The 21,263-nt window shown below is 36.7% G+C and overlaps 1 protein-coding gene across 2 annotated transcripts in view; it reads left to right on the top strand.

The window, feature by feature from the left end:
- ctdspla (CTD (carboxy-terminal domain, RNA polymerase II, polypeptide A) small phosphatase-like a) overlaps positions 1 to 21,263 on the top strand; it is a 34,576-nt gene that overhangs the window by 10,881 nt on the left and 2,432 nt on the right. Inside the window, exons 2-7 of one of the 2 annotated variants that reach the window (XM_028434486.1) lie at positions 8,408 to 8,574; positions 10,804 to 10,836; positions 12,993 to 13,094; positions 18,044 to 18,100; positions 20,081 to 20,173; positions 20,264 to 20,449. In XM_028434486.1, the coding sequence (XP_028290287.1) occupies positions 8,408 to 8,574; positions 10,804 to 10,836; positions 12,993 to 13,094; positions 18,044 to 18,100; positions 20,081 to 20,173; positions 20,264 to 20,449 (638 nt within the window). The remainder of the gene's footprint in view (positions 1 to 8,407; positions 8,575 to 10,803; positions 10,837 to 12,992; positions 13,095 to 18,043; positions 18,101 to 20,080; positions 20,174 to 20,263; positions 20,450 to 21,263) is intronic. The other variant, XM_028434487.1, reaches the window with a different exon arrangement.

Below are 21,263 nucleotides of genomic sequence, written 5' to 3'. Positions count from 1 at the left end.
CATTTTCATACGTTTATCGGTTATTGATTAATTGGCAAAATCTAAATTATTACTTTTTCCATTCAAACCTATAGGAACAATTATATCATTATTAATACAGTTTATATCAGCACCACACTGCCTTCACTGTTAGTCATAGTTATACTGACTGCGAGGGGTAATTCTGACTCAAAGGGGTTATACTGACTCCGTGGGGATAATTTTGACTCTGAGGGGTTATATTGACTCAGAGGGGTAATTGTGACTCCTAGGGGTTATACTGACTCAGAGGGGTAATTCTGATTCAGAGGGGTTATAGTGACTCAGAGGGGTAATTTGAATCCAAGGAGTTATACTTTCTCCCTTCTCCAAGGGGTAATTCTGACTCTGAGGGATATACTGACGCTGATGGTTCTGAGATGGTCTTAAATATACATAACCTCAGTGTGTTATCTAAGTTTTAAAAACAAAGATATTTTTAGCTTTAGACGGAGCGCGTCACAGCAGGGATTCCTCTCAGAGTTTCATTTATGCTGACACAATGCACAACACAGAGGCTTTGCAGTTTGCACACTGTTGCATGTCCCTATTGCATCCAGAGATGAGAAAAGAACAGTTTCTACTTCAAACACCATTCTGGATTTATTTTTTTAGCCTAAGAGATTAAAATACGGAATCAGAAGTATCACCTGTGTAAGTGTATGTGTGAGAGCACTGCAGGAAAGTAAGTACCTCTAACATGGGGACCTGGGAGAGGCTTCACTGGATAAAGTGGATATAGGAGATGATTGAATGAAATTAGTTACATAACCCCTTAAACAGCTGGTCCCATTGCAAAAATCTCAACCACAAGTGAAGTGAATTCATTCGCCTGCGCCCGAGGGGATGACAGGAGGTTAGGGTGTCATTATTTATATTATTTATGGCAGGTGTTGTCATGAAGCTGCACCACAGTGATGGTACGGAAGTCCCCCTGGTTGCTGGTAGCTTTGAGTTGGTGTGTGCTTGGTACTTGGCCTTGCCAGTTTAAAACTGACCTGTTTTCCATCTGAATTATTAAAAGCTTCACATTCACACAGGGCTGCTCTCACGGTTAACTTCCTGCCCCCCGGACACGGTCTGCTTTTGCTGCTTCTCTCACTGCATTTCAAGGTCTGGTCAAACCACTGCCTGAAATGGTATTATTCACTTTAATTACATCCAATATGCATGTTACTTGTAATGGATTGGATGATAACAAATAAAATGTTATTTATTCTGGGGGGTTTTTGTGCTAAGTTTACAGTGCAGATTTCCACTGCAGATTATAAACCTTTTTACTTCCTGCTACTATAAATACGGGATGTCTCACATTTAGATTGAGGAAGGGGCTGCTAGGCTTTTAATGGCAGCAAGTCAGAGAGGAATACTGTATGTGTTGGTGTGCTGGTTGGTAACAAAAACAAGATAGTAACTTGTGTTTCTTTAAATGTTAGTACCGTACATTAATTCAGTGGTTTCCAAACTTTTTCTGTTGTACCCCTGTTTGAAGAATGAAACATTTTCAGGGCCCAATATCACAAAAAAAAATTAAAAAGAAATGGGTAAATAAAAAAATAAAAATAAAAAGTGTTACCTTTTATGAAAAAAATAAAGATTTTGAGAATTCTTCTAGAAATCTCATTAAAAAAATACCATAAAAATTGCAATTACATAATTTAGAACAGTAAAAATTAAGCTTTTTTATTGATACAGTGCAAATAAAAACTTAATTTAGTAATATATAGTAGATATTTATTTTTAAATAAATGAAATAAAAATATTTTCACTCACATCCTTCATTATAAAAAAAAACAACTATGTCACAGAACAAAAGTAAAATGTGCTGCTGTGGTCCTGAATAGGAGCCGTTTTTTTGGAGTTTGCATGTTCTCCCTGAACATTTTAATTTTGTATCTCTTCTTACAATGCAAAACGTGTCTTTGCAATACCAGTCTCCAGTACAAAAGTAAGTTTAGTACACCTTAGATGGACTGGCAACCTTTGCAAGGTGTAACATGATTTTGAAAGACGTGAATGTAAAAACCATAGTAAGCCTGACTGTAATGGCTTTATGTTTTAGCTGTAAATCCTTGACTTATAGGAGTAAATGATCTAAAACAAACCATCCCTAAAGGTGAACCAAGCCACAACAACAACTCGATATAGATTTGTCGTATTTTCTTTTTTTTTTTGTGGTGCTTGTAAAGCTACTGTAAAGGAGTCCACCTCAGGAGTCTTAAACTGGGCAGCAGATCATATTCCCTTTTAGAGCCTGGCATTATTCCACGCTGTGGGTCACGGGGTGATTATCTCTTCCTGTCAGGAATGCTGAGAATTTCCTGCGTTTCCTCCCTCTTCCGGCCTTGTCAGAAGCTGTGCCTGAACATGTGACAGAGCACGGCTCAGTTGTTTCTGATTGACGATGGGAGGCTTTTCTATAGATGTTAGCTATGGCTATGGGTCACCATCACACAGGCACTGGCTTATCAAGCTGCTTTAATATTATATTTAAATAGATGGTGTTGAATCAGGCCAAGTAGGCAAATAATGTGCACCTGTCTTTAAAAAGCTGAATAAAATCTTATTTTTTGAAGTATTTGTTCTATAAATCCTCAGTCCTGACTCAAAATGTTGCATTTCTACAGTTTGTTATATGTTTTTTTGCTTAAAACAGCCAAAGTGACACTTTAATTTTCACTCTTATTCTCAGGGCTGATGAAACAGTTAAACCAGTTCCAGGAGCTGCATTCTTAAACAGAAAAAAAAAGAAATGTGTGCAGCTCTGAAAATAGAACACAAGTAAAAGTTTACTCAAGTGTGTTTGCAGCACCTAACGTCCAGCCATGTTGTTTATGAGGAAAGGAGAAAGCAAAGCTCTGTTTGTGTCCCTCCCCCTCCAGCTCTCTCTGCATCCTGTTTTTATGAGTAATGGTGGAAAATGAACACAAACTTTAAATGAATGAACGCTATGAATTAAAGCTATATTTAGACTAGACGGCTACGTTCAGGGCCTTAAACTAAAACCTATAAGTTCCAAAATCTTGTTTTTTATTTTTATTATTATTTAATTTGCTGCTTCGATAGTAAAAATGTAAAACCCTTTGGAAAAGAATATTATTGTGTCATATATAATACATTTATGTGTAAATCTAAGGATGCTTTCACACACCAACCTTGTTCAATCCATGTTATAGCTGCTGGACGTGATAATTCTTTTTATCAGATAAATCCGTATTGTCGGTCTCATTTATCAATAAATGTAAGATCATATGCTCTAAAAAAAAAAAGGATGCAAAAGTTTGAAATTTCTGCTTGAAAGTTTGTTTTCCTCTCCACTGTAAAGACGCACATTTTGTTGATATTTTTGCACATTGCATTGTGGGATGTGGAGTCCCGTAAACGAGTGTATGGTATTGTTTATACTTCATTCTGATATTACAGGTAATACTGGGAGCAAATTACAACAAAAATGGTGTTAAGCCAATCACTATCTTTTTTGTCTGGCAAAAAACACAAAATTAAATATGGTAAAAATTAAATAAACTCTTTTCTGTAAGTTTTCTGACAATGTCAATAACAGTGTTTACAGTAGAGCATCATATTGGCCTTATTCCTCCTTTTGGAGTAAATTATATTTTATTCATTTGATCAAAGATGCCTACGCTATGATTTTATCTATTTAAAAATGATCATGGGTAGCAGCTTTAAATAGATTAAGGGTTATTCAGTTTTACGATTTATACTATAATTTATTTCCATTATGTGGGCTAAACAAGAGAAGCATGTGATTAAGGATAATCATCATTTATAAATCTAATCATTTTTAAGACATTTTTTTTCTTCCAATAAACAGTAAAAACCATAAACATTCATTACCTCATTTAAATCTACACTATGGTGTCCCTTGCTTGACAATTGAATCACATTTACACACACATAAGAGTTAAAGTGTGTATGTGATTCTGATCTACTAATCTGTCAAAGTAAGCATTACACAGATCTATTTATGTGGCATTAAGAAACAAGTGCTAAAGAAAGCCTGAAAACGACAACAGAAATACAATAGGACAGAGCGATGGTGTTCATTTAATTGGTAAACTAAGGGTTTTTCTTCCTTGCGCATTGGGTATTTTATTTTTCAAACAGCCCGAATAATGTATATGTCAATGAGAGTGAATGTACTTTTATGTTAACCTCGCCTGCAAGATGGATTCTCCTGGTGTTCACAAACACCAGGAGAATCCATCTTGTGCTGTTCCCGCCTTTGCCCTTTGAATCCAAACCGAAACGGCTCGAACCAATCATGAGGCAGCGTTGTGGTTTAGGGCGGGATATCCGGGTGTGACGAAGGCAGAAGCGCCAAAGCGCCGAAGCAAAACTGGCGCGGGCACAGTTGCGTGTAGAGGAACTAGAAAGATGTCGATGCAGGAGGATGAACGTGTGGAAGCTGCTATAAACTCAGTTTTAGAAGAAGAAACAGCGAGAGGCACTTTGTAAAGATGACAAAGCAGAGCCTTGATGTTGTAGCAGTGTCTTTGGCAATGACGACAACATCATTTGTTCTCGTTTGATTGGCTAAAACAAATCGTGGTGGACAGGCGCTTTGCCCAATCACCTGCAAGCATTCTGTTCATGTCCCTCCCCGGTTCTGAAAGGATTCACTAGACACAGACACAGATCGATGTGGAGAACTTAAGTTAAAGGGAGGGTTACACATCGATCTGGCTCTTGCCAGGTTACTTTTACGCCTGCGGTGGCCAAACAGAGCAGGCAATATGCATCATGAAATGGAGATCATAGTGTATCCTATCCTATGGCTGTGTTAGTGTAGTTAACTGAGGTGTTGCTTCCTGGGAACGAGGAAGAGCTGCAGCAAGCTACAAAGACACCAAGCAGCCTACGGCTTATCACATATCATCAGAAAATCCCACGGACACTACCAGACGTCTGAAAGCGCAGGCTGCAAAGTACGACCACTTTTATTTAACTCAGATGCAGAAGCCAACTGAAAGTCTGGAGCTGGTTTTAGATTCCTGTCACAAAAAATGACCACTGAACTAAAAAATGTTCAGTTATACTGTATGGGGTGCCGAATGTAAAAACGTGGTCACTTTTTCATAGCATTTAGCTCACGTTCCTCACATTTAGCTACTGTTTTCTTGTGTACACATGAAAAATAAATCTAAATGTAAATGTTAAATGTAAATGTAAATGTTAAATGTAAATGTAAATGTTAAATGTAAATGTAAATGTTAAATGTAAATAGGTCACCAAGTGTAAAGCTAAATGTTTAGAAATTATGCAAAGTTGGCAGCTCAGCGACTGTCAATCACGCGGCCTCGCCCACACCACCGACTGCCGCTCAGTTAGTGAAGAGAGGGGAAGAGCGAGACATTGTGGGATCGCTCCAAACTGACTAACTCAATAGACCAGTAATGTCTGGTGTACAGGCTGCACATCTGAACATTTAGATTTAACATTTGTATTTAGATTTAATATTTAGATTGTCACGATTTGAGGATGTGGACCCAAATGCAGGGACAGAGGGAGGCAACAGGCAGGGAGAATGTTGATAAGTCCAGTCTATTTTTTTGTGACAAAACCAAAAATCCAAAAAGGCATGAAGAAACCAGGGAACGAAACGCAACAGGACACGAGGAGGGTAACATTGACAATGAACCAGCAATCGTTCTGTGTCCAAGCACTCAGCTAAATAGTGCAGGAGGCCTGATTGGGAATGGGACACACCTGGGTACAAAACACGAGGCAGCTAATCACTCACAACCCCAACACATTGACATCACTGGGAGGTGGAATACCTAAAACACAAAGACTAGAGTTAACACAGGAGACCAGACTCGAAAACAGAATAAACAAAGACTCTCAGTAAAACTAAAAGAGAACTGCTAGGGCTACACACAAACCAATCACAGATCCTAACATAGATTTAACATTTACATTTATTTTTGATGTTTATACATTACACTTGGTGACCGATTGATTTACATTTAACTTTTACATTTAGATTTAACATTTACATTTATTTTCACATTTACACTGTACACTTGGCAACCGATTTAACATTTATATTTAGATTTAACATGTTTATTTACATTTAACATTTAGATTTAACATGTTTATTTACATTTAACATTTAGATTTAACATGTTTATTTACATTTAACATTTAGATTTAACATGTTTATTTACATTTAACATTTAGATTTAACATGTTTATTTACATTTAACATTTAGATTTAACATGTTTATTTACATTTAAAATTTAGATTTAACATGTTTATTTACATTTAACATTTAGATTTAACATGTTTATTTACATTTAACATTTAGATTTAACATGTTTATTTACATTTAACATTTAGATTTAACATGTTTATTTACATTTAACATTTAGATTTAACATGTTTATTTACATTTAACATTTAGATTTAACATGTTTATTTACATTTAACATTTATTTAACATGTTTATTTACATTTAACATTTAGATTTAACATGTTTATTTACATTTAACATTACATTTAGAATATTTGATATAGAACAGGCTGTTTTACATGAATTTGTCTTAAATGAAATAAAAATGAGCTGAATGTGAGGAAAGTGAGCTAAATGTTGAAAATATGAAACAGTGACCCGAGTTTTTACATTCAGCAACCTTACACCACTGTTTTTACTTCATCTGCTTGGCTTTACCCTAAAAAAAAAGCCTGAAAACCAAAATCCCTCATACTCAATGTGCTGAAGACCATTGGTTCCTAATAGTTTCTTCTCTTTCACTGTGAAAGTAGGCCATGTGCTTCAGAAACAGTGAGGAGGGAATGATGTAACCAGGGACGTACCGTATATGTGTTTGTTGTTTTCTCCCTGGAGCTTTGCAACACTCAGCCACAGATCAGCAGCTCTCGTCAAGCTTTTCAATCTTGTGTCTTTACGTCATTTCATTGTCATTCATTTTCATGGTAATCTCTACCTTACTCTTCATATAAAAGTAATTAACTGGACATTGTTCCCAGTGGGGAATTGATAACAGTGGCTATATTTTTTTTTTATTCCTGTGCCCTAATGCATCATTATTAGGCACGACATACATTAAGCTTCTGTTGTCACAATATTGCAATGATGTATTTAATTTAACTAAAAAACCCAGTGATTTTTTAAAATATACTTTCCGTTATTGTCAACCTTGTTTCTTTCTTTTATTCTAATGAGACATGTGCCAGGGGAGGGATATGGGTGGGGGTTTAATCTTATTTTTTTGTTGTTAAAAAAAAAAAGAAAAGTTTCTAGATTGCTATTGCACAATATTTGATAAGAAAGTAATTTATATATATTTTTTATTTATACAAATCTTTTTGGAAACTGTACTTTATGCTCAAAATCTTTGTAATTATAGAAAGAAAAACCGTTTCTAACTTGAAGTGTGCTGTGCAAACCGGATGATATCAATAGTAATCATGATATATCGTAAACACACGTGCAATAATAAAAAAAAGTGTAAAATAATATACATTTTCTTTTGCAGTTTAATGACTTTGTATGGTTTGAACACAAGTTGAATTGATTACGTCAGTACTGATGCACAATGTGCAATACATGTGCATTGCACATTCAGAATAAAAGTATTTTTGTGATGGCTTTGTGTTGTTCCTTTGTAAATACAAACAGGAAATCCAGCAGAGAGGGATAAATACAGTGGCATACCGTGGGAGTCAAACGAGGGACTTCACTAAGCTATTTTAAGCCACATACACAAAACCTACATATCTTACAGCCAAATCGTGCTCAAATCGTGCTTGTGTTAGCAAACACACCGCCTCAACAATTGCTTGAATTAGAAAGGAGTAAATGCATGAATTAGATCATCTAATAAAGTTGTGTAAAAGTCTAAAGTTCAGGCATTGTTCATTAACTCGACGACTGCGGTTTGCTTCAGTTCTTTGGACGATTTCATAATGGAAAACACCACCAAAGCCAGTTATTGGAGTTTGAATGCGTTTAAAAAAGGCCAACAGCGAAGCAACACTTCATTCTGCAGTTGCAGGAACAGCTGAAAATAGTCTGCACATGTTTCAGATCACGGCCTACAGATAGAGGAAGAAGAGGAGGGTAAAAACAAACAAGTAAAACAGATAATAAACAGAAATGGCAGCATGATTGTGTGTGTGAGGCAAGTTTGAATTGACACTTATGTAAGACTGCAAGGCAAATTCACACTTGTTGAACTTGCTTTTTGCAAATATTGATCTAACAGATGAACAAAGCTTATAAATTAAAATGCACTTCATATTCTCTGCCTTTATAAGTCCACCTTTGTTATTCCAACACTTAAACTCTAATAACCACTTCTGTATTGTAACCTAATGCTTATTTTATGTTCTCTCCTCCAGTCGCCCAATCCAACAACAGCCTAAAGAAGCACCGTAGTCGGAGCATTTTCAGCCCTTTCTTTTGCTGCTTCAGGAACTACAATGACTACCATGTGGAGCCACCAACCGCCAACAACAAGAATCTTTCTCTTCCCCAACAGCCAGAGGAGAATGGCAGCCCTCCCAAGGTGAACATTGTTTTTCTCTCATGTCACAGTTGGCCAGAGTCCCAGAAACATACTTTTACTCTCACAAGACCGTCATTTAGCAACAAACCACGTTTAAATAACGAATGTGAATTTTCTTATGTTACTTTTAAACAGATTTACAGCAATTGAAAGCAGTGAAAATTGTGATAATTTTTTTTCTCATAAAAATATGTCAATGTTAAATGTAAATGTTAAATCTAAAAGTTAAATAATAAATCGAGACATAAATGTTAAATCTAAATGCTAAATAACATTTAAAATTTAGATTGAATATTTAGCATTTAGATTTAACATTTACATTTAGATTTAACATCCATCCATTCATTTTCTGACCCACTTGTTCTTGTTCTTCAGGGTCGCGGGGGGTCTGCCGGTGCCTATCTTTGGCTCACACTGGGTTAGGCAGGGGTTCACCCTGGACAGGGCGCCAGTCCATCGCAGGGCAACACACAAACAGACAACCACTCACACACACACACACACACACACACATACACACACATTCTCTCCTACGGGAAATTTAGAGACTCCAATCAACCTAAAAGTCATGTTTTTGGATTGTGGGAGGAGGACCACGCAACACAGAGAGAACATGCAAACTCCTATAATTAACATTTATGTTTAATATTTAACATTTAGATTTAGATTTAACATTGACATTATATTTTTACGAGAGAAAAAAATCACAAATTTCACAAATATTGTTGTGAATCTGGTCAAAAGTAACAAATATTCACACGTTTGTTAAACGTTGTTTGTTGCTCAATGTTGCAAAGAGTTGCTGTTTATGTTAGCATGTGCAACACTTGAATTTTTCAGTCACGTTTTACAAACAACATTTTTTAGGGAGCTTGTTAGGGTTTTCCTTTCCCTGCAGAGAGAGCTCAGACAGCGAAACCTTGCTCAAGCACCCACCACAAATTGTTCCAGCTGTTTCAAACCAGTTGATCCCAGAGGTTGTTTACCATTTGCTGCTTCGAAAATACAGGCTCACTTCCCAACGTGCATTCTTAGATATCTGCCCACGCACACGAAAGCTCACCAAATAACACATCACAGCGCAGAATGAGCATGAAAACAGATGAGTTTTCATTCTTGTAAAAACACAACAACAGAGCTTTGTAGAAAATGAAGCTAAACCAGAAAGATTTTTTGTTTTTTTAAACAAAGATACGTGTTTTTGCTTCTAAACTTGGTTTCTATGGCTTAAAAAAACAAGCCAATTTCTTTTCTGATTACTCCACACCAGGTCTTAAAGCTCTTTGGAGCATCCTATAGTGCAGTGAATCGCAACCTTTTCAGCTCACAACCCCCAAAATAAAGATGCCAGAGCCCTGGGACCCCCACTGTATCTAAAGGTGGTTGAACACAGACATGAACATTGACGAACAGTCATGTGGAGACAGGAGAGAGATTTTTAGGGCCCGTCCATAAAGTCAGCAAAATTATAGCCCATTGTTCTATGAATCTGTGATAACCACATTTATTTATTGATCTGAATAATGTCCACTATTATCCTGGAAGTTTATTATTTACACCATTGTATATATTCATCTTAAAGATGAAAATCCTCGTTTTATTCAGAAATAAAATGGTTTAAAAGTGACCAAAAAAGGTGGAAAAGGTGGTGAAATGGGATTTTAAAAACCACAGAAATTGGTAAAAAGTTGCAAATGAGAGTGGCCAAAGATAACACAGAAAAAGTGGTAAAAAAGGGTTTGAAGTCTCAATATTGGCTTAAAAGTAAAAGAAATATGCGACAATAGGTGGGAAAAGTGGTGGCAAGGGCTTATAAGTGCAACAAATGTGCAGAAAAAGCATTGATGTTTGATGGAGAAGTGGCAGAAATGAGAGTAATGTAGCAAAAAAATCCATTGAAAGGAGCAAAAATATGGCAAGAAAATAGTGATGAAAATAGGTTAAAATGTGGCCAGTTAAGTGGAGTTGCAGAAAAAAGGTAAAAATGGGCTCAAATTGTTAAAAAAAAGATTTCTACATTCTTGAAGGCATCTGGCGACCCCCTCACAGTGTCTCGCGACCCCAAATGGGGTCCTGACCCCAAGGTTGAGAAACCCTGCTATAGTGTGACATATCTAGATTTTTGCCCCTCTGTTTATGTTTGTCAATTTGTCACTTTTCCTCTTCTCTGTGTTCTCCAACCTATCACCACTCAATCCTTTTCCTTCTCTCTCTGTTTATGATCTCCAGTGTGACCAGGTCCAGGTCATCCCCATACCCAGTGTATGTATTACTTTATTTTACTTCATGTCTCTCTCTCTCTCTCTCTCTCAATCCTCATATCCACCTTCCTCTCATTGCTGCTCTTCATCATTCTTGCTGCATGCAGCTGTTGGCACCGAGGGGATGTTTCTTGGCTGTCAGATGACATTTTGCACCTCTGCTTGGTGTAATCACAGGGTTTAACAGCTTTCTTTTTAATGGCTACGATAACTCAGAGTTTTTCTGCTACACTTCAACCATATCAGTCAAATTACTCTTTGGGACCCTTGATGGCATTTGTCTTTATAGAATTGAAAATTGGTTGATTCAAAGGTGCGGCTTTAATAAAAATGGTGTCTGGTTTCAATGCTTCATCAGATTTGGAGAGAGAAGTGCAAACTAGGGCACAAATAACGTTGAAATTACTCGTTTTCCCGCATGAAATCTGTGGCCCACTTGAGATCAAACTGCTTTGTGTTTAACCCCTGAACTAAAATGAGTTTGACACCCCTGGGTTAGATAGAGGAAAAGCATTGCATATGTAAGAAATCAAGTATTTTCATGATGATGGGCACCCACTGTAGCAGCTCTGTTTGTATCAATTGGTAAATGTGTTACTACTTATTATTTATTATTTACGGTAATCGAAATGAAAAACATCTAATTATCTTTGATTTATTGATGAATGAGGCCTACACTATATCACTATATATATATAAGTTTTTGTCTCCATCTTCTTTAAGTGAACGTATCTGAAAAACATTGGCCACAAATGAGAACGACCAACAGCGTTAAACTAGTAAACGAAAGCAAGCGTATGAATTGTTAATTAAATTATGGGCATTGTGAGGAAAGATTAGGTGTTGAAATATCTTTTTTCTACCTCGTAAAAGGGCTTAATTTGGGAAACATTGTGCCAAACAAGGAGCTGTAATTTTACTGGATCGGGAATTCACGGCAACGTAAAAAGTTCAGTGTAAATGAATTGTAAACCAAACCCAAAACTTGTTCTCCCTTCTTAATTAGACAATACTGGTCTGAATATATGTATATATTTTCTTTTATCCTTTATATTTATCTTTATTATTATTATTATTATTATTATTATTATTATATATTCCTGGTTTGTACCGCGCAGTGCAAAGCAGGACGTGATCTACCATTTGCTTCTGATAGTGCTCCTTTTCTTCAGCCTTCTCTTTTTGTTGCCGTACGTTACGGGCCGATAAGGCTGTGCAGGCCTGGGGTCCAAAAAGGTTTTCTAAACTCCAGTCTTCGCCAAAAGTAAATAAACATGCGTCCCGGTGTCACGGTCAAAGATGACCTCATACTGAGATGGATTATGAGCATAGCATGCGCATATATGCTCATAATTGATCTCAGTACGAGGTAATCTCAGACCGTGGCACCTGAAACAAAACAAACATTTGTGTCCAAATCACAGCGATGCTTATTCACATTGGATTAGTATTATCACAGCAAAATATAGTAGGTATTTCACGGGGGAATTTTTACTTTGAAAATTAGTGACATGGCCGATTTGCACGGGATTATCACAGACATTCGCCGCAATTATTACAAAATGCATGTGGTCCCTAGGTCAAACTAGTCCTGCGTGAATAGGGCTTAAGTTTACTTCCAGTTTTTATTTAGTTTTTACTCAGGTAAAGGTGGTGACTGGTTGCCTAAAGGGTTTGCTTCACTGTATTTAATGAGTGGACGTCTGAGACCAGCGCTAATCAAACTTAATGTTGCTGCTTGGTGGAAATGACAAGGTCACAGTCTCTCTCTCTCGTGCTCAACCTGCATGTGTAAATCAAATTCATCGCTGCTTGACAAAATGTCATCCAGTGTCCTTGCTGCAAGTGGAGAACACCCAAGATCCATCAGCATTTGTTCCTGTGATACGGCATGATAAATCCAGTCGACCTGGCCATAACACACTAAAATACAGCATACTTGAAGATGACGTATCGCACACTCAGCTCCTTTGTCGCTGGCTGTCAAAGTGACAGAGAAGTGTCACTATAAGTGAACACACGGTTGTGCAGTAAAACAAGGATACTGTATTTGTGTGGCCATAACCCTTGACCATTTGCCCTTTTGGGGACGGTATGAAATGTGTCATTTTGAGTAAAGTCCTTTTAAATCAAGCTGGTGTATGTTTGTCACTGCAGCATCCAGAAAAGTTCCTGCTGCCTGAAGTCAGTATTACAGACTATGGCAAGAACTGTGTGGTGATCGACCTGGACGAAACGCTCGTACACAGCTCCTTCAAGGTACACACACACACACACACACACACACACACACACACACACACACACACACTGTGCACCTTTGGATTCCCTTTATGAAAATAACTGCTGATAATATAGGAACTACTGTAGGTCTATAACAGGTACATTGAATATCCTTCTTTGGGGATATTGTAGCTTGTCCACCATGTGATTGAAGTGTAGTAGAGGCCTATGTGTTTTCCACCATGGTTGGGGTTGATTATATTTTCAATTACCCATGTTCAGTTACAATTACAGTGACCAGCATTTTTCCAATTACAATTCAACTACAATTATTATTTTTCCCCTGATAGTCAATTACAATTACAATTTCATCCTCAATTGCTAAAGTTCAATTACAATTAATCACAATTACTGAGCCTGAAATAAATGACCTAATAAAAGTTAACCTTCCTGTTAGCATCTCTTATGATAACGGGTCATAAATCAGCTGTAAAATGCACTTACATTCAATATCTATCATCTAATTTCTTTCTTATCTATTGGTTACGTTGTTAGGTTTCCTAATTAATGAAAAGTTTTAATATTTTTAATGTGGGCGTCTGAGCCTTTTTTGTGTCCTTATACCCCTTAATTAAAATTTTTCTGACGGTAAAATGACGGAAAGTTTGATATACTAAATTTTAATAATTGTCAACTGCATATGTGTAGAACTGTAACATGGTATCCCATTTTTGCTTTAAATTATAATTGACAATTTATACCGAATTTTCAAGGCAATTACGATTACGTCAGTTATTCAAACTAAATTAACAATTTAATTATGATTACGACAGCAATGGATTTTAAAAACTACAATTACAATTGTAACACGCCATAATTGTAATTAATGATCAATTACACAAATCAAAGGAAGAAGCTGAGTTTTAGTTTAACGTCTGTGGGATGTGCTGGAAAAACCAATGTGATGCTTTCACCACATCACCAACTGCTACCACCACCGTCTTTTTTTCACCCTGTCGTTATTTCAGCGACTCGCACAGTACAAGACATCCAGTCATAATGTTGTGGTTTCCCAGAGGTGAAAGAAGCACTTACGATGCTGTAACTGAGTTGCTTTTATGTGTACATGTACTTTTTTGAGTAATTTTTATTTCTACTCAAGTACGTTTTAAAAGAAGTAAAGTCATTTGTTACATTTCATCACCCAACTGTTACTAAGTAAATTATTATTATTTGTTTTAGAATGATCAACGGACATTGTGAAACAACAAAAAAAAAACGAAATGACCTGACAACCATCAAATGCATCACATCATCAAAACGGACACAAATTCAGCATTTAGCAATTATAAATTTACTTTACTTAGAGCCTGATGAATGAATGATGAATTCATTGGTGTTATTTTATTTAAAATTATACATTTTGACAAACCTTTTATTTTTTTACAGATGCCTTTGTGGAAAATAAATTAAGTTCCAATAGTGCAAGATTTGGTCTCTTCGTTTTTAAGTTTATACATGAGATGTTTACTGTATGCAAGGGAACTGTGGCGAGATTTATTACCAACAATAAACATGGGGGCGGTGAAAGTAACTTGTAAATTTTACTTTGAGTACTATTTAATTGAGTTACTTTTTACTTGTACTTGAGTAGGATTTATCAGTTATGTTTCCACCTCTGTGGTTTACATTGTAAATCTAAAGTCTAAATCTAAAGCTGCAGAGATGAAAACTATTTGTCTTTAAGCTGGAATTCCTCGTTTGCTCTGGAAAGTCTCTGTAAAAGCAAAAATGTACACAAACTGTGACGGACACACCCATTAGCAACACATGCCAGTTGTGCAAAAAACCACACACACACACACACACACACAGGGGTGTGTCTGCTACAGAGCACTGTTACCTTGGATGACCGCTGCAGAACATTTCCCAGAAATCTGCGTTTGTGTGTAATTTTTGTTTCATTTCTTTTTTTTTGTCTTCAAAGTAAACGAGTCACTGAAACAGAAGTCCATCATTTCTCCTCTGAATAAAGTCACCTATGCCAGAAGCAATCCATCCAAATGAATTCAGTTTAAAGATCAAAACGTGGGATAAAATTGATTTTTTTTTTTTTGTTCTAATGCAGTGCCTGAAAAGTGGTTGGAAGAGTACGAGTGGGAGAGTGTCAGACACATGCGTGCACGTGGAGCACTTTAAGTTCTGTTCAACGGGATTTCCTGCCAATTTCTCCCATTTGGAGGATGTTTCAATTCAATATATTAAGCTCTTTATTTCCAAAAAGTCACATGCTCACACAGGCGTTGGGAAATTAGTGCAGGAAAACAAGTCCATCTGACAGGGGGACTGACAATGCACAGATGGACTCTGACTGAAAAAGAAAAACGTTATGTAACATGCCACATACTCTCTGCTTCATCCGGCATGTTATGGATGGCAAGATCATTCCCGAGCCTGCTTATATCCAGTTTGTGGTGTGTGTGTGTGTGTGTGTGTGTGTACTACAGTGGCTAAAAGGAAGACCAAAGAAAGGGTTTGATTTTCACCGTGTTTGAATTTACTGAAATTCAAACACGGTGACACCCATATCCTGTCCTGGCACAAATACAGAATAGTCAGAAAAATACTCACTGAACTTAACTTATGTTCCTCAAATCTAGTTTTTCTCTTCATTTTCTCACATTCATCTTGATATTTCTCATTATTCTGAAGCTATAAATAATGAGAAGCTCTTGAATGTGAAGTCTTAAAATGACACAGCTAAGCAGCGCAGGCTGTTTTGGTGTTTTTCTTCCATCTGTTTGTTGTTTCATCCTCTGTGATGTTCCGTTTTATGCCTGTCACTCCTGGTTTTCCATTCGTTATAAAAATGCTTCGGTGTTTGTTTGCAAAAAGTGAAGCCATTTTAGAGCTTTCACCAATTAAATAAATATTCAACGTGGGGTCGATGCGTCTCAGTAAAACCTTGGTTTTCACTGGGTGATAATGACAGCACTGCTCTACACCACACAATTGTATTCAGAGGCAGTGACATGTGAAAGGTGGAAGTGCAGTGCTTAGGATTTCTATTGCAAACACCCCATCTGCTGGATGGCTGTGAATTGTTCCTCCTGAAGTGAGTTTTATGACATGCATATATGAGACGCGTTTAGACGTCTTTCTGCTTTATCAAAAAAATCACCAGGCTGTCTGCAAAAGAGAAAAATGAGAGATGAACGATATTATCAGCCCGCCGATATGATCAGATGTTGGTTGATATCAGTTTTCCACCGATATAAAAAAAAAATGTGTTGCTGTATGAGACAACATGTGAAAAATAAACATGGCAGGCTTTCAATAACTGAAGTTGAATCACACTTTTAAGTGGAATACATACAGTGGGGCATCTCTGTGTTAATTACATGATTATACATATACATAAACTACAATGGGGTATTAGGGCCACATTGAAATAATAATAAAAAATCTGTGCACTACGAGATTAAAACCATAATACTTGGAGAATAAACTTGTAGTTTTATGAGAATAAAGTTTATTTATTTAGTCGTATTATTTCAAGATTAAAATTGGAATATTTCAAGATTAAAGTCGTAATATTTCGACGAAAGAACCAGACAAATTTGGAGTAAATAGCCTTTTTTGTGGAGGAGGAACTGACAACTGAAGGTGGTGGACTTCCGGGCTATCGGTGTTAGTTATGTTCACTTCAACAGGGAGTGCTATACCATTACGAGTTTATATAAATAAGGCTTTATTCTCATGAAATTATAACTCTATTCTCAGAATATTACAATTTTAATATGCTAAAACTATGACTTTATTCTCGCAGTGCTCGGATTTCTTTTTATTTTAATGTGGTCCTAATACGCCATCGTAGTATACATATATATAATGAAAACAAGGCGTCTTTGTATGTTTCGGTCAAAATTGGTCGTAATCGACACATCAACAAAAAGCGAATATTAAACATCTCTTGGTAAGAAAAAACTCCTCCATTTGCAGAACTGATGTTATTTTAGCAGAGCAACAACCTCAGTGTAATGGATTTTGGCCTTTCTGGAAATGAGATCAAACACTGGTGTAGGCTAACAGCTAGCTACTGCTAACTATTCTGACTTTTGTGTTTTACTGTAAATAATAAATGATCTTTGATATTGTTTTATAAGTATAGGTAAATGAGGTATGCTACAATATGAGTGCAGCAATTAATTATTAATTTTTCATATTGGGAATAACCAAAAATACACGAACGATAAAGACCGGCTAATTAGCTTAGCTTAGCTCAGTGCTAGTGTGGAATTGAAAAAAGTGCACCGTATAAATGCCTTTTTAAGGTGTGATCTGATGAGATAAAGTATTATAACATAGCTTCACCTCAATTTTTCTAAACTGACTTTTTCCATTTAAAATCCAAGAGTCATATTAGAAAATGTAGGAAATATAAATGCTATAATTCAGCATTTATTCATGTTCTATCCAAAAAGGTGATTGCTTGGCTTTGCTAAAAAGAAGCTTCCCTGGGAATTTACACCAGAATCAATTTTCTTCCCTCACCTATTTCACTCTCCTCCTTTTCCAAAATGACATCCTACATCCTCCTTTAATCCTCGTCTTTACTGCCTCTGCTCGTCTTCCTCCCACTCCTCTCTGGCGTCTTTCTTCCTCATCTTCCTTCATGTTTCCTCTCCCCATTCCGTCTTTTTCAGATTGACACGCAGCTTTGGTGAAAAAATGACAACCATTGCCCTGATTGTGGATGTCATTTTGCTCCCGCTCGAGTTCCACCCGAGAGATTCACTCACTACTAGTTTTTATTTAAACGGGAGATACAAAAACGCCGGTGCAGAGGGAGGCACGTTTATGCTGAAGTGTGCAGTATTTTACCTTCTGAATTTTACATCACTGAGGTGCTTTATCACAGGATTGCGTTATATCGACCTAAAACAGCCTATTTATTTCACATTTACTTGTTTATTGTTTTTCAGCCCATCAACAATGCAGACTTCATTGTTCCTGTGGAGATCGATGGCACTGTTCATCAGGTAAAAACCACGCGAGCATGAAGAACTAGATAGAAAAACAATTCTTATCATGAAGAAGGCGTGAATATATCTGAAGTTCAGTCTTGAGAGTTGGAAGTGAAAACTATGAAAACTGACGCAGCAGGTTTCACGTTGCGGCTGATTGAAGGTGTTTTTTCAGGTGGAGCAACGCTTTAGCTTCAACCAGGTTCAAGTAATCCAGGATAGGCTTTCTGACTCTGCACAGGCCTATGCTTGGTTACTTGCACTTGGGGGTTGCAACGAACCTCAGTAAAGAAGAGGACGATCAGCAAATAGGAGCACAATGTTGATGTACACACACAGACTGTGTTTGAAATCCCACACCAACGAACTACACACTCAATGAGTATATACTGTCTACCATATACTATCAGTATGATTAGTGCTGTCAATAGATTAAAAAATGGTTCTATTAATTAATTATGCTCTGTAATGAATTAATCTAATGAATCTATTTTTTTAATTGCACCTAAAACCTGCTGAGAAACGCCCTCAACTTGAGGTATTTTCATTTAAATCACATTATTGTGACAGATCAAAAGATTGGTGTATAACAAAGTGTCTTTATAAAGTAATTTATTGTTTTTAACATACCACTGTATGTGAGTCAGAAGGGCTGCTGCCACCTTTAGTTTAGACCATCAGGGGGGGAATATTGCTGTGTACTCATGTCAATCTCAAAATCATAGAAAACACAAATGAAATAAAACATCAGCACTTATTCATTTTGATACCGAACCCTGTCATCTTCTTCAGTTTTCACAACATGGTGTGCTCGGAGCATAATGCAGTTAGCACCCGAGTGTCCGTGCTAGCCGTCTGTGCTAGTTGTCCATGCTTCACGGGCCTGATAGTTTTGTATCCGTCCAACGTGGGCGCCGGTCGGCCTATTTTACGGCAGTTCGTGTACTATGAAAATTCAAAATGTATGTTTTGAGTGAATTCCTATTTATTTTGGTTTGGTTTTTGATTGTCAATGTTGTGTATTGTGTTTTTATCCGTTTTTTTATTTATTTTTTTAATTAACAATTAAAAACACCACAAAACAGTCACATAGTTAAATGTTTACTATTAAAAAATAATTATATATATATATATATATATATATATATATATAGAGAGAGAGAGAGATAAGCCCAGTTGCACACAACTGGGCTTGTGTAGCTCTGTAGTCTCAGGGTAGTCTCCCGTCTTGTGTTGTAGCCTGTGCATCAGTATTATGGGTATACCAGGAACACATTAAAGTGACAGCCCTAAGTATGATTAGTATGGTGACCATTCCCAATGAAGTATATTTCAAAGCTTCCCAAGATGCATTTCGAACCTACAGCTACAAAAAGCGGACCCACACTGAGGCTAAATATCTCTGTTAGTTCTGAAAGCATTTTAAGTGAGAAAGTGACCAAGTAGAATATCAATATCTGGTCATCTGACCCATAAAACTCACGAAAACACATTTCATGCCGACATTTTGGAGATTTTCAGAGACCCGCCATTGTGCTACCGACGAAACTTTCGGTTAACTTCAAAACAAGAGCCCTATTTACATTAATAAAAACAAATGGAAGACAAGAAGAGATGCTTTTATTTTGAAAAGGGAATGTTTGATTTTAAGCTTGAAGCCAGTCCCAGGATGATTTTACATTCCACTCGCAATGCATCATGGGATTTTTGGGTATGACTAGTGTGCCCATCGTGCATACTTAAAAATGTCCCGATATACGTAGTATACATCCGGGTATTTCTCGCTTGCTACATCTTTTCATATGATCTAATGTGAACGCACTACATACTCATTTTGACACTAGAATGCAATTTCGAAGATAGCCCAAGCCTTTTGTTAGTTTTTATAAACGTCTAACGATGACCAACGTAACAAAAGTCTGTAGGCAGTGTTTAAGTGTTGGATTTATGCTGAATTTAGTATAACATGGAATTTATTTCTTAATGCTACTATAGGTCTACGTACTAAAGAGGCCTCATGTGGACGAGTTCCTTCAGAAGATGGGGGAGCTGTTTGAATGTGTCCTCTTCACAGCGAGCTTAGCCAAGGTTGGTTATCATTGGACTTTAAACAGTATAAAGCCTCTGAGTCTACTCTGTAATAGTTCAATTCTTTTTTGTTTTGTTTTGTTTTTTTAGTATGCTGACCCTGTTGCTGACTTGCTAGACCAGTGGGGGGTGTTTCGTGCTCGGCTATTCAGGGAATCCTGCGTTTTCCACCGAGGAAACTACGTCAAAGACCTCAGCCGACTGGGCCGGGAACTCAGTAAAGTCATTATTGTAGACAACTCGCCTGCTTCCTATATCTTCCACCCTGAGAATGCAGTAAGTCATTCATTCATTTATATTTCAGGATAGATGTGTGGATAGATGCCCTTTACACTGAAATCTACGTGTGTTATATGTTCTGTAAGGATTAGTACTTTCAAAGTAAAAGAAGTGTAAAGAAAGACTACATTTTACCGCATTTAATATATGTTTTAGAATGATCTATAATGGTATTTTTCATAGATTATTTGTACGTTGTCATACATTTTTTTTTTGCTTTTTTAGTCAAAGCATAATGTTAAATCACTTCCTCGATCAATTATGATGCAAATGATTATGCCTCGATATACAAGCAAATCTTTTTGCTTTTGTGAATGACTACTTTCATATAATTATTATCTAATTTTCTACCTCAGACTCACTGCCATTCTTCACAGAAAAGGCCACACCTTTTCTTTGGCTATTAAATCTGCAGCTGTTCTAGGGTACATGATGTATCCATGGCCCTTAGCCAGGAGCTACTCAAGTAAAACTGTCATTATTTTGGCAATAGGTTAGCTAGTAATTTTATTAATGATGACACGACCTTGTCGTGTTCCCATAAAAGAAAAAGAAAAACAGTTTTTGGCATTATGTCTTACAGTTTACATCACTTTTACAGAATAAACTTCAATAGAACAGAATAGAGACAGACGTGCAGCCAAACCAAAGATACCACGAGATCTCTATTATTCCAACATTGCGTGATTCATATCAACCACTAATTTGAATGGGACAGTATTTTCAGGGTCAGCTGTGTAAAAGCCAACGCACGGATCCTTTGTAGTGATGTTTGTTCTTTAATCCTAATGATGTTCATGGCAGTATGTAC

Source organism: Gouania willdenowi, chromosome 20 (assembly GCF_900634775.1).
Source record: "Gouania willdenowi chromosome 20, fGouWil2.1, whole genome shotgun sequence".
Taxonomy (NCBI): Eukaryota; Metazoa; Chordata; class Actinopteri; order Blenniiformes; family Gobiesocidae; genus Gouania; species Gouania willdenowi.
The sequence above is the reverse complement of the archived record's forward strand: the minus strand, read 5'-3'. Positions and strand labels throughout refer to the sequence as shown.